At 44.2% G+C, this 12797-nt stretch overlaps 1 protein-coding gene across 1 annotated transcript in view; it reads left to right on the top strand.

Moving 5' to 3' along the window:
• Window positions 1–307: 307 nt before the first annotated feature.
• LOC146857250 (uromodulin-like) overlaps window positions 308–12797 on the top strand; it is a 126123-nt gene continuing 113633 nt past the window's right edge. Inside the window, exons 1-2 of the mRNA XM_085647756.1 lie at window positions 308–576; window positions 2804–2884. Of these exons, the coding sequence (XP_085503882.1) occupies window positions 2830–2884 (55 nt within the window). The 5' untranslated portion in view covers window positions 308–576; window positions 2804–2829. The remainder of the gene's footprint in view (window positions 577–2803; window positions 2885–12797) is intronic.

Genomic DNA, 12797 nt, shown 5'->3' with positions numbered 1-12797 from the left:
ACACTGGTATTGCCTTCTTTTTGTGCGTGGTACGTCATTTCCCTCTGCCAAACGTTGTGCGCGTTCGCTCCTGAAATAATATAAGTGCCCAAACCTGAAAGAAAAAGTAAAGGGGTGGGAGATGAAACTGACAGCGACAGAACCTGATTTTAAGCAACAGAAGAAACAGTCGTGGATTTGTTCAGTGGCCAAGATAACAAAAAGGATAGTGACAAACGCCTGCCACGCTCAGGCATCTTCAGTCTTGTTTACATTGTAGGGTAGGAGTAATGCTCTTCCATTCACGCATCAATGCGGGCCACCTTGCTCTCAGTAGCGGCCACCCCGTCAAGTCTATCGGCTGTCTGCAGCTCCTATGAGCACGTACCACGGACCGCCCGGGGCTCTGCACTTGTGACCTTGGGGGATTTACGTCGGGCTCCGAACAAATTCCACTGAGACTTCCTGAAGCCTGTAATTCGACACACACCCTCAACCACTTAAAACATCCTCTACTGCTTCCTCGGGCTCATAAAGTTGAAACAGCAACCCCGACAAAAGAGTCCCGCAGAGGCAACGATCCGTGAGTATTCTTCGGTGAGTAAAAACTCTCTTTATTTGCTCTGATACATTCTCAGATAATGTCATGTATTATCTGATAGGATGTATTATCTGGGCTGGATTTATGTCTTAGGGTCTATGACGTGGCAGGGTGTTTTGCCAGATCTTAACGTGGTGATTTATTCACTCAGTTGTCTTATAGGATAGGGTGTGTTATCGCAACGGATGTATTACATTTGTCGTGATGGCATATATTATTTGATGGCATCATTATCGGGTGATATGTTTTGGACTGCAAGGGGCTTTTCCCATTTGTTGCTTCATCTATTCAAGTTGCGATGTGACCAAATGCACATCCAAATGCCCTTTTTAATCTGTACAAGGTCCTCGTGATCTCACGTCCTCTCAGTTGTGTCGTGTGCCTGTGATAGCGAAGTGATACGCTTCTGTTGGTCTCCAGTGCCCGGCGCACAGTTTTCTTATGAGGTTTAATGCACACCCCCTGCTGCAATTTCAGAAAATAGAAAGTAAAGAAGGGACATGTTTTGCTGCACGCGCTTCCAGTGTGAAACGGCCCTCTAAACCGTGCTGTGCTGGGGGTCGCCCTGCATAAGATTTGTGATACGCGCAAGTTGCGGCAAACCGACCGAGTCGGAGACAATTTGATGTGCACGGCGCAGCACTGAACAGGTGACCCTGATGCGTGCATTGGGACGGTTATGTGCACGGTATTATTTCTTTTTGATTTTGAGCCTTGACAGTGGGCCACAACCCCAATGTGTTCTTCTCAGAGAAAGAAGGACTTCTGCCACAAAAATGCATAGGCCGAAAAAAGCTTTGTAGGATCATGGACGTTTAAAATAAGCAGAGCAGGAAGTCCGTCACCTGTCAAATGCTAAACCTTTGTAGTCCTGTTGGGTAATATCCCATCACCAGAACAGTTTGTCTCCGTAGCAACCAATGTAGCGAGCCGCTGGGCCTCAAACAAGACGCTATTATTTCATCCAATGATGTATTTATTTGTTTGTGTATTTATTATTTTTTACTTCATTTTTATATGAGTCCAATTGATTATTTACATAGTGTTTATGTGTGCATTTATTTAAGAATTTTTTATTCATTTACGTATGTTTACAGGGTTCATTTGTCTTTGTAGATATTAATGTGTGCATTTTTGTGTGTTTATATCGGCATTTTATTATTTATGTATACATTTTTTCTCCTGTATTTCTTCTTTTCATTATTTATTTAAGCATTTATTTTTTATGATGTATATTTTGGGGGTTTGTTTAGTTTACACGATGTCTTGCACCCATTTTACAGCACTAGGTGGTTGCGAAGGTGACAGATATTCGTGCCAGTGCCACAGTTTGACATGTTTCTCCTTGAGGAGTTACATTTTTTCAAAGTAGAACCCTGCAGTCCCTAAAAAAAAGTTACTCTAGAAATGTGTGCATTACAGTGGAAAAAGCTCGTCCTGAAAGGGAAAAATGTGACAGTCTTGGTTTTGAGTGGATTTGAGTACTGAGGCAAATTCCGTTTCTGACTTGCTTACTCCTAAATTCTCATTGAAGAGCGCTGGTTTTCAACTCATTCCTGACCTTGTGTAAAGTCATTGGATCTCAGAGCTGGGGACAATTTGTTCAATAGTCAGTAATCCCTGAGTGTTCATCGTCTAGGCGTCTCCTGTCTTGACATGCCATGGAAGGTTTTACCATTGTGTTTGGATCTGAGGATCCTGGAGGGCCCTCAGGAAGACGCCATTTTGTGAAAGTAGAGGGGGTCTTTATCCACCCCGAGAGCCTTGTGCATCCCCAAGGAGCCAAGAACCGGGTCTTAGTGCATAGAAAGAGACAGTCATGTGACTGCAGAGCCGTGTTTTGACCAAACTTCCGAAGGTGTTTCCCATGTTATGGATCCTTTGATGATTTGGGATTTGTGTCCTTTGTATGTTGACATCAATGAGGAGCAGGAGTCCAGACTTTGTGGCCTCAGTGGCCTCATAAGTTATTGCCAATGGTTAGTTTGAATAATTAGAGTTTATCTCATTTAACCACTGCACTAATCTGGGTGCATCCAAATCGGTGATCCAAGTCGGGCGCTCTCATAAAGATCAAAGACGAGGTTCTTCTTACATCATGGTATCTGCCTTGCACATGACTTTGAACTATCTCTGACTCAGATGTAGAATGTGCCTTATTGGTTCGTTGTCCTCTGAAGGTGTTGACCAACGATGCCTTAACACAAAATTGTTATCTTCTAGGCACTGTAACAAGACAAGATCGGAAGATGATGATGTGGCTCGGATTAGGATTGGCCCTCAGCCTCTGCCTCTTACCCACAGGTGAGGATTTAATTAGTCTCACTTTGCACCGCCTCTCTTTCTCCATCCATGTCTTCCTCCTGTGCTCCTCTACACCATATGGATGGAGGGGGCTTGTCTTTCCTAATATGGTTACACTTTCTCCTGGGTCCAAAGGGAAGCTGTTTGCCCTGCTTTTTCCATCTCATCTACCACTAGACCTTCCTTTAATACAATTTTTATCAGCAAGTATTTGGTGTGTCTTCCCACCAAAACAGAAGGAGACAAAAGAGATAACTAAAATCAGAGTGATAAGTGGCTTCAATCCCTGATGGGCTTTGGGCTGAGGATTTTAAGACAAACCTACATATAAGGTACTAACAGCAACATAGAAGCATTGCGTAAATCCCTTCGGTAGGTGACAAGAGCTCCCTATTTAAAAAGGAGATTCACTATTTTTTAGGCACCGCACATATATTTCTCAACGTGTTTTTCCTTTTTCCAAACTAAAAGCTCCATCATTCTAAAGCACGTCAATAGGTAAATAAAAGTATTTCTCTTTCAACGGCATCATCTTCTTTTCAGCTTTATCAGAGGCTGACATGTTTAACTCCTAAGGGCTTCAACGCCTCGTCAGGGGTAGTAAGTGCTGTAAATACAGTTACAATATTACACTATGCAATATCCTCATATACAGGAGTACTTAAGGTATCTGTACCTAATCACTCCAGTCCAAAACAGTAATACCTAAAGGCTGTGATACATGCTTCTTTAAAGCATGGAATAAATTAAATATCAACCAATTGTTTTATATGTTAGTTGCCATAGCACCGGTATTGCAATTAAGCTAAGCCCCATCTGAAATTTGCCTTGAAAAACTTATAGGTAGCATAGAGCAGTGGTAGAGTTGGCCTTGCGTTCACCACAAGAGCGTGATGCGGAATCTGTGAAGAAAGCGGAAGCCAAGAGATGGGGGCGGAGGGGGGTTGTGGGGGAGGGTCTGTGACTTTAGTAACTCAGAGTACTTGGTGCAAATTCCCTCCCCTACCTATCCTTGATCTGCCACTGCTTTTCCAGACCGGAGATAGGGTGAACAGACGTCCTGGAATTCTCTGGACAGTCCCATTTATCAAAGTTCTGACCTGGTGGTGCCCCCACACTTTTAACAGTTTTAAATACATGTCCCCGTTTTTCAAAGGAGGAGTGAGTATTTAAATTATTGCATTTGTCGCACTTCCGCATGTGCCTCTGTTGTATAGAATACAGTTAATTAATGCTGACGCTACACTGCATCATCCTAATTCTAGCTACACAACTGGAACTCACCTGGATGCTCAATTTACTGTCCCAGAAGAGGGGAGGAGGGCATTGGGAAGAGAGAGAGAGTTGTGATATATATTAGGGGCATATTTACAAGCCCCTGGCGCCACCAGTCCGTCACTTTTTGTGACACACTGGCGGCGCAATTTGGTGCTCCATAGTTACAAGGACACACTAAGCCACTTTATGTGGCTTTTCATGGCCTTGTAAATAATTGCCCTTTTCATGCAGCACTCTGCATGAAAGGGGTGTGCCATGGTTTTGCTGTGGGTGCTCCCACGCAACACCCATGTATTCTGCTTCATTCCCAGGTTTTCAAGGTTTTGTAAACCTGGGAATGCATCAGAATCCTACGCCTCCACAGGTGACGCATAAGGAGGTGCAACGAGGAGAAATACTTTTATTTCTCCTCGTCTTTTCCTCTTTCTATGCGTGCTGCATTCTGCAGCACACATGAAAAGAGGAAAGCACCTCTTGTGATTGTTTTTGTGCAGGAAGATGTCCCTTTCTGCACAAAAACAATCATCCCCCCAACAAAAGCACCCTCGTACCATGGTGCAAGGGTTCCTCCATTGGCGCATGGCAGCCAATTGTGTGCCATTGCTTGGGAGAGCTCAGAGATCCGTCATATTGTTATAAATATGACACATCCCAGTGCTCTGAAAGTAATGCAGCACAGCGCAGCCAAATGGAGGCCCAAAATATTTACACACAGTGTGTTGCATAGATGTATGTATGTATGTATGTATGTATATGTAAAAAAAATATATATATATATATTCTTGACTGGGAGCGACATTTTGGCAAATATATATATATATATATATATATATATATTGTTAGTATTTGCACTGCTATATGATACATGGTTTTACTATAAATAATATGTACTCTTTGATCCCATTTGAAGTCTGTTTTCTGGTTCTATGAAGCTTGTAGGAGGAGCTGGCTTCACTCAAAAAATGTATTTATTGCACTGATTTGTCTCGACACGTCATGTGATCAAGCCCGGTTGAATCCGAGCGAAACGCGTCATGTTGTTGTAAGGGAAGAATAAACCTGCACTTGGAAACTATTTACCTGCGTGGTGGTCCGTTCCTGGTTGTGTTTCACACAACTTCTCATCCAAGGATTGTGGTTGCATATATATATATATGTATATCCAACCACCAATTTTGTCTCAAGCGAAGGGCGCGCTTTGCACGCTGGTGCACGTGGCGAGGCAGGACCAGCCTCGAATTTCTATTTCTCACCAAAGCGAATTACACGCTGCACTCTCCCAGGGGGTAGTTTTTCAAAAACGGTTTATTAACAAGCCATCATATTACTCCTTCCTCCACCAGATATATAAATGTATATATATTTGTCTGTCTGTGTTGCGCTTTTTTTTAATCCTAGTTCTATGTTTGGTAAATTCCAGTTTTTGCCTTTCAAAATCTGGTCACCCTAACAGAAGACCAAGGATAATCAGGGTAGTGAATGGGGTGTGAAAGAGAAGGTAAGATGTAGCAGCTACTGCACTGACAACCCGTAACTGACATCCATGGTAAGGTAAGAGTAGTGTCCTCTTCATGCATTAAGGGGGAAGCCAGTCATTGACGCGAGGGAACGTCGCGGAGCTGTTGGTGCCCTCTCCACCTCACCTGTAGCCTCTCAGCTGTTCGCCTGGGCTCCTTTCGCCGCCACATCACAGCGCGGCCCCACAGCGGGGAACTACCGCTCCCAGGTGCCCCAGCGGCTGGTGACGCAAAGCACGTGCCCGGAGGCGCTTAAAACTCTGTTGCTCCCTCGGTGGAGCGGGGAAGCCAGTCATTGACGCGAGGGAACGTCGCGGAGCTGTTGGTGCCCTCTCCACCTCACCTGTAGCCTCTCAGCTGTTCGCCTGGGCTCCTTTCGCCGCCACATCACAGCGCGGCCCCACAGCGGGGAACTACCGCTCCCAGGTGCCCCAGCGGCTGGTGACGCAAAGCACACGCCCGGAGGCGCTTAAAACTCTGTTGCTCCCTCGGTGGAGCGGGGAAGCCAGTCATTGACGCGAGGGAACGTCGCGGAGCTGTTGGTGCCCTCTCCACCTCACCTGTAGCCTCTCAGCTGTTCGCCTGGGCTCCTTTCGCCGCCACATCACAGCGCGGCCCCACAGCGGGGAACTACCGCTCCCAGGTGCCCCAGCGGCTGGTGACGCAAAGCACGCGCCCGGAGGCGCTTAAAACTCTGTTGCTCCCTCGGTGGAGCGGGGAAGCCAGTCATTGACGCGAGGGAACGTCGCGGAGCTGTTGGTGCCCTCTCCACCTCACCTGTAGCCTCTCAGCTGTTCGCCTGGGCTCCTTTCGCCGCCACATCACAGCGCGGCCCCACAGCGGGGAACTACCGCTCCCAGGTGCCCCAGCGGCTGGTGACGCAAAGCACGCGCCCGGAGGCGCTTAAAACTCTGTTGCTTCCTCCGCGTCGCGGGACGCGCGCGGGCGGACGCCGGGCGGACGCCGGGCTAAGCCCGGGCAAAGGGCGGGCCCTCTGTGGCCCTCAGAGGACGGAGTGAGGCCGGGACGGGCCCCCCCCACTAAACTGTAAGACTTTATAGGATTGTATTTTAATGTTTGGTTAATAAGTCTCATTAGGCATCATTATACATGTTGGCGTTGCCACATCTGTGAAAGTTTAATTGATGTTTTAAGCCCTCCCAGGGTTATAACAAAATATGGCTAAAGCGAGTGCAGGAGGTAAATTAGCGACTATTTCAACGCTGGATAACTACCTAGTTAAAGTCGTCACTAAAATCAACAGCGATAGACGTAAATCACTAGGTCAGGGTTCAAACTCATTGACTACTGGTCCTTTGTTAAATGATACAGATATTGCACTCTCTACCTCATCCCACGCTACAAACTGTGTAAATGAAAAGAATGATTTAGCACACTTGGATGATCACTTCCCTAGCGAACAGGAACCACTTGAAGTGAATAGAGATGTAGCAACTGACGTTAATGAGATTGTAGAAGACTCTCCGGACCGGCCATCCCAGAGAGCGTTAAGATCCCGTAAACGGACTCATCTTAAACAGGGTTCCACACGAAGTAATCATAAAAAGACGGGTCCTGTACCAATAATTCAGGCCACTAAGGAACCAGTCACCACTAACCATCTTATGGCCAAGCTAGATCCCGATCAACTTGATTCCTTGTTAGGCCTCGTAGAGTCTAAAATCTTGAAAATTGTTGAACCCCTAGTTACCAAAATTGGCGAACTATCTGTTGAGATTGAAGGCCTACGTAATCTTTTGGCAAATAAGACCATTTCCTCTGAGAATCCGACTAAAGTCGCAGAGGGCCTACCTGTCTCTGTTAATATTACGACGTCCCCAAAGGATACTCTAAACAGTATAGCCCCTTTGGTAGCTGTTCCACCAGTAAATGAGAAGAATATTTTACCTTCTGGCAGTTGCTTAAGCGATAATAATGCAATAGCAAGTACCTACTTGGGAGGTGCAAAACCAGATCTTCCCCCTGACTGCGCCCCTTTTGTTATTGTGCTAAAAAATGTTCCCCCTTTGAAGGACGTTACCCAGAACTCTTCTTTTGAAACCCATGAATCTCTTAAAAATAAATCAGTCTCGTGGCTAAATAAGAATTATGGTTTTCCAGCACATCTATCTCATCTGATTTTAACCGCGAGAAGAGTTTCCTGGGTTGGGCGATCACGCAAGACTATAAAGGGGGATTGTGTAATAATAAACTTTAGTAATCCCCATATAGTGCATAACATCTTATCAAAAGCCACCCTGCTCCCTCACACTGGCGAGGGTATTACCCTGCATTCACTGGGCTATTTCTATAAAGAACAGAAAAATTTACCCCACAGTGCTCCATGGGAGTTTAGAGCAAGTCATCCTGAAAGCCAGTTTTCTCAAGGTTTTGCCATCTCAAATCGCTTTCAGGCTCTGAGTAATTTAGACTCTAATGATTGACTGTACCCTGATGGAGGCACTTTAAGTCTTAGATTGGAAAATGTATCCGTTGTGGAGGGAGAGGTTATGGCATCAGGTGGTTCTGTACCAGCCACATGTGGAGAGGCCACACAAAATGATACGTCCGCATTGGGGAGTGTCAATGATGATAGAGTGGATGCGACTGTCAGTGCCTCTCAAATGCCTCTTGGCACAAGTGTCCTTAGTTGGAATATAGCTGGACTAAATAATAAAATCCACGACCCTACCTGGAGGGACACTCTATTAGGCCATGAAATCATCGGCTTACAAGAAACTTGGGACACTGAAAATACCTTTCTACTGGACGGATTTTGTGCTTTTTGGTCACCAGCAGTGGCCTCCAATAGGGGAAGGGCTAAAGGTGGTCTTTTGACCCTTATTGCACTAACCATTGATGGCAAATACAGTAAAGTGGAAACGGGTTCGCCTTACTGTTTAGCAGTTGAAATTCATTCTAATTTAAATGGGATCTGGCTTATAGTAAATTTTTATAATTCATTTATTCAGAATATGCCTAATGAACATTTACGCAGTCTATTTGATTTTTTACAAATGTATAATGAATTTTGTAAAAATCCGTATTCGGTTATTGTGCTTGGTGATTTTAATGTTCATCCATGTTTTAAAAATTGTTTTATATGGGACAGTTTAGGTCCACAAGATCAAGGTAATTTACACTTTGAACACACACCACAGGGGACTTTTTTAGATGAGCTTCTAGTGGGGAATCATTTGGTTTATCCCGTAAATGACATAAATGAAACCCCGACCTTTAAAGGAAGTGGAATAGGATCCACTATTGACTACATCTTTGTTACATCCAACTTAGCTGGTAATGTAAGTCATTATAAGGTTAATTGGTCTACTCTTAGTGACCACAATCCCGTCCAGTTAATTCTTACTGATGATCTTAAAAAAGGAATAGCGGATAAACCTACTGTCAGTATACTGGACATAAGGCCAACAGACCAAATGCGACGCCTGAAATGGTGTCAGTTGGTCCCAGAGGACTTCACCAAAAATTTGTGGGAGACGGTCGGGGATGAAATACTTCTATGTTCACAGGACGGGATTTGTAGTGATGCGGTTTTGACAGCTTATGAAAAAATCTGCTGTCAGGTGAACAGTGATCTTAAAAAAGCATGCAAGGATAAACCCAAAGTTGGGGAGAAATGGTTTGATCACAGCTGCTCATCCTCCCAACGGAAGCTTATGTTAGCTCTTAAAGCGGTTCCACCTGACAGAGCGGAAATTGCCATTTGCAGGAAGGCCTACAAAATGGCTCAGAAGAAACGTAAAACCGAAATTAGGGAAAATGCATGGAATGACCTCCTGTCTACTGATGTCATTAATAATAGTGCGAAATTTTGGTCCATTGTAAATAAACCTTTTTTTAATGGTAAAAGTCACACCGAGCTTGAATGCGGCATCCAAGAGGATGTTTGGTATGCTCATTTTAAACAGGTGTATGATGGAGATGGTTTAAGGGCGGGGCCCTCACTTAACTTTGACAATTATACGTTGACCTTCACAGAATTAGAGGTGACAAATGCTATTTTACAAATGACAAGTAATAAGGCGCCGGGACCCGATGGAGTCCCGGCTGACCTTTTCAAATCAGATATTAAACTTTGGTCTAAAATTCTTTTTAATGTTTTTATAAATGCTTGCCAAAAGGGCCTCCCATCAACATGGGCAAAATCAGTCATCGTCCCTATTTTTAAAAAAGGGGACAGAGGCGACCCGAGCTGTTATCGACCAATTTCTCTCATAGACTCCTCAGTGAAAGTCTTGGGGAGGGTTGTTCTCGCCCAACTAAACGGTTGGCTAGAGGAATCTGGAAAACTCTCTATGGTCCAGTATGGATTTAGGAAAGGGATGGGTACCATAGACCAATGTTTAAACCTACAACTCTTAATTGGTAAATACACGGTGGCCAAAAAAGGAACCTTGTTGGTTGCCTTTATGGATTTGTCCTCGGCCTTTGACCGTGTAAATAGATCAAAACTATGGCCTATGCTCCTAGAACTTGGTGTTGATAAAGAGATTGTTCATTTTTTGGCGGACCTACATAGAGAGTTAATAGCCACAGTTCGTTATGATCAAAAGGGAAATTGTACCAAAGATATACCCATTTCTTATGGGGTCAGGCAGGGGTGCATTTTGGCACCTCTCCTTTTTACTTTATATATAAACGATTTGGACAACACCCTTGTCGCCTCATGTAAAGATATCCCCTGTGCAGGGAAATATTCGGTCCCTGCCCTTTTATATGCTGACGATGCTGCCTTAATCGCCAGAACGGGAGTGGGCCTTCAGCGACTGTTAAATTCCTTCGCTGATTTTATGAAGGATTTGGACTTATCTGTTAATTTTGTTAAATCTCACGTCATGGTCATTGGCCCTAAATCTGCCAAATCTAAAACCTTTTTATGTGGGGGTCATCAATTATCGAGGGTCTCTTCTTTTCCTTATTTGGGTGTCCTCTTTGATGATCGAGATTCTGGGGTAACCCAAATACAGGCAAAAAAGATTGTGTTTTCAAGAGCTACAGTAGGAGTCCTGGGTTTCGCGAGAAAACTGGGAGCCAGACCATTGAAGGCTCTTATTCAGGTGTACAAGGCTAAGTGTCTCTCTATAGCCTTGTACGGAGCTGAGATCTGGGGCATTAACAACGCTAAAAGCATTCAGACTGTTGAGGATAGATTTCTAAAAAATCTCCTCTCAGTACCGATTTGTACTGCTAATTATATTGTCCATCAGGAGCTAGGCATTGGTTATCTTGAAGACAGCATTGCCCTGGTCCCGATGCTGAAATGGATTAGCATCTGGCTTAACCCGGATTTACACTTGAACCACACCATTTTGAGAGATTGTCTCTCGCTTGATCATGGTTTGTATATACCATGGTTGAAATACATTTGGACCCTGGCTAAAAAACTCGGGAGACCAGAGCTGTATTTTTCTCCCGAGACCTTGGTAAAAGGCGACATCATCTGGTGCAAAGAAAGTTATAGTTGCATATCCACTTTGGCAAGGGAAGAGAAGGAGTTGGTCAAGGGTTCCGTTAGGAGCCACCAGCTCTGTAAAACAACATCTCTTATGGAACCTTATCTTGAATATGTAACAAACCCAAATCATCGTTTTCTTTTAACCAGATTTAGATTGAACCAACTATACTCACTGATCGGAGCTAAGAAAGACTGGAAAAGGGCATTGGACCCTGGCCCTTGCTCCTGTGATAACTTTTCCCCCCAGGACATTATACACCTTTTTTTCTTCTGTGAGCACTTTATTGACATCAGGAAACGTTTTTTAATCCCAATTTTAAAAGATAAAGGCTTTGTTCAAGTGAGACCTGCTTTTTTGTATTTACAGCTTTTAAATAATGTCTGGGAAACTTTTAACATTGCAAGTTTTTTAACTGTGGTAATTCGTACCTTGAGGAAATGAACTGTACCCTTTTTAATGTTGGTAATTTATTAATAATGAAATCTCTGTTTTTAACATGTATTTATTGTAGTATGCTTTTATGGTTTGCACTAAAACCGAATAAAGACTTTATGACTGACTGACTGCATTAAGGTATTTTTACTGCCCCAATCTTCTGACCTCTGGATCTAGAAGGGATGTAAAACACAAACACTTTGGGGCAGATTTACAAGAAAGCCATTTAGTAGAGCCGCACTGAGTCACTTTCAAAGCACAGGGATGCGACATATTTACAACATTAGCACACATAGAAGTTGAAAAATATAATTGTTTCAATGATTGTTTATGTGGAGGAAGGGATCCCTTCCTGAACAAAAATAATCATTAGAGGTGATTTTAGAGGTGCAGAATGCAGCACCCATAGAAAGAGGAAAAGAAAACGAAGAGAAATGAATACATTTCTCCTCGTTGCGCCTCCCTACGCCTCCCCCAAGGGAGGCGTAGCATTCACACGCATTTCCAGATTTACGATTCCTCGTAAATCTGGAAATGTGTCTGGTTCCATGAGCGTTGCGTGGGAACACCCACAGCAACACACATGGAACACCCCTTTCATGCAAAAGTCGCGCAGGGTGGCCTTTCCTGTCCTTGTAAATATGGAGCAGTAAAATACGCCACCGGTGCATCACAAAGAGTGACGCACCGGTGGCGAAAGGGGCTTTGTAAATCTGCTCCTTTGTTTACGATGCTAACAGTCGCTGTGCTGTGTACCTTTCAGTCCTGTATGGAGAGCAGTGCTTCAGCTGAGCAGGTGGTGCAGGTGGGGTCTACCAATACTAATCTTTGGGGACCGGCACTTACGTCTCATTCAACAAACTCTGATTCAACGTAAAAGAGAGAAAAACACAAAGGGGGGGATGGAAGAGAAAGACAGAAAAACGGTGTCAAAGAGCAAAGGCAGTGACGAAGAAGATACTGCACGAGTGAGATGAAGAGGCGGTGGATTAAAGAGGCATGAAATGAAATCCAGACTGGGCAACCTCGGTGCTCGGTGCCCTGGCCTTCCATTACGTTGACCGTGAGCTTAGAAGCGACACTTTATGCCCCAGCACTTACTCTTTTGCCAATTTTGCTCGGTAGGAGAGGCAATTTTTATGTGGGTGGTGTCAATGGCTCCGAGCTGTCCAATTGTTTAGGTGTCTGCCTTTGCTGTGATGATGA

Source organism: Triturus cristatus, chromosome 3_2, assembly GCF_964204655.1.
Source record: "Triturus cristatus chromosome 3_2, aTriCri1.1, whole genome shotgun sequence".
In the NCBI taxonomy this organism is placed as follows: Eukaryota; Metazoa; Chordata; class Amphibia; order Caudata; family Salamandridae; genus Triturus; species Triturus cristatus.
Note: the sequence above shows the minus strand (reverse complement) of the source record. Positions and strands in the feature narration are given on the sequence as shown.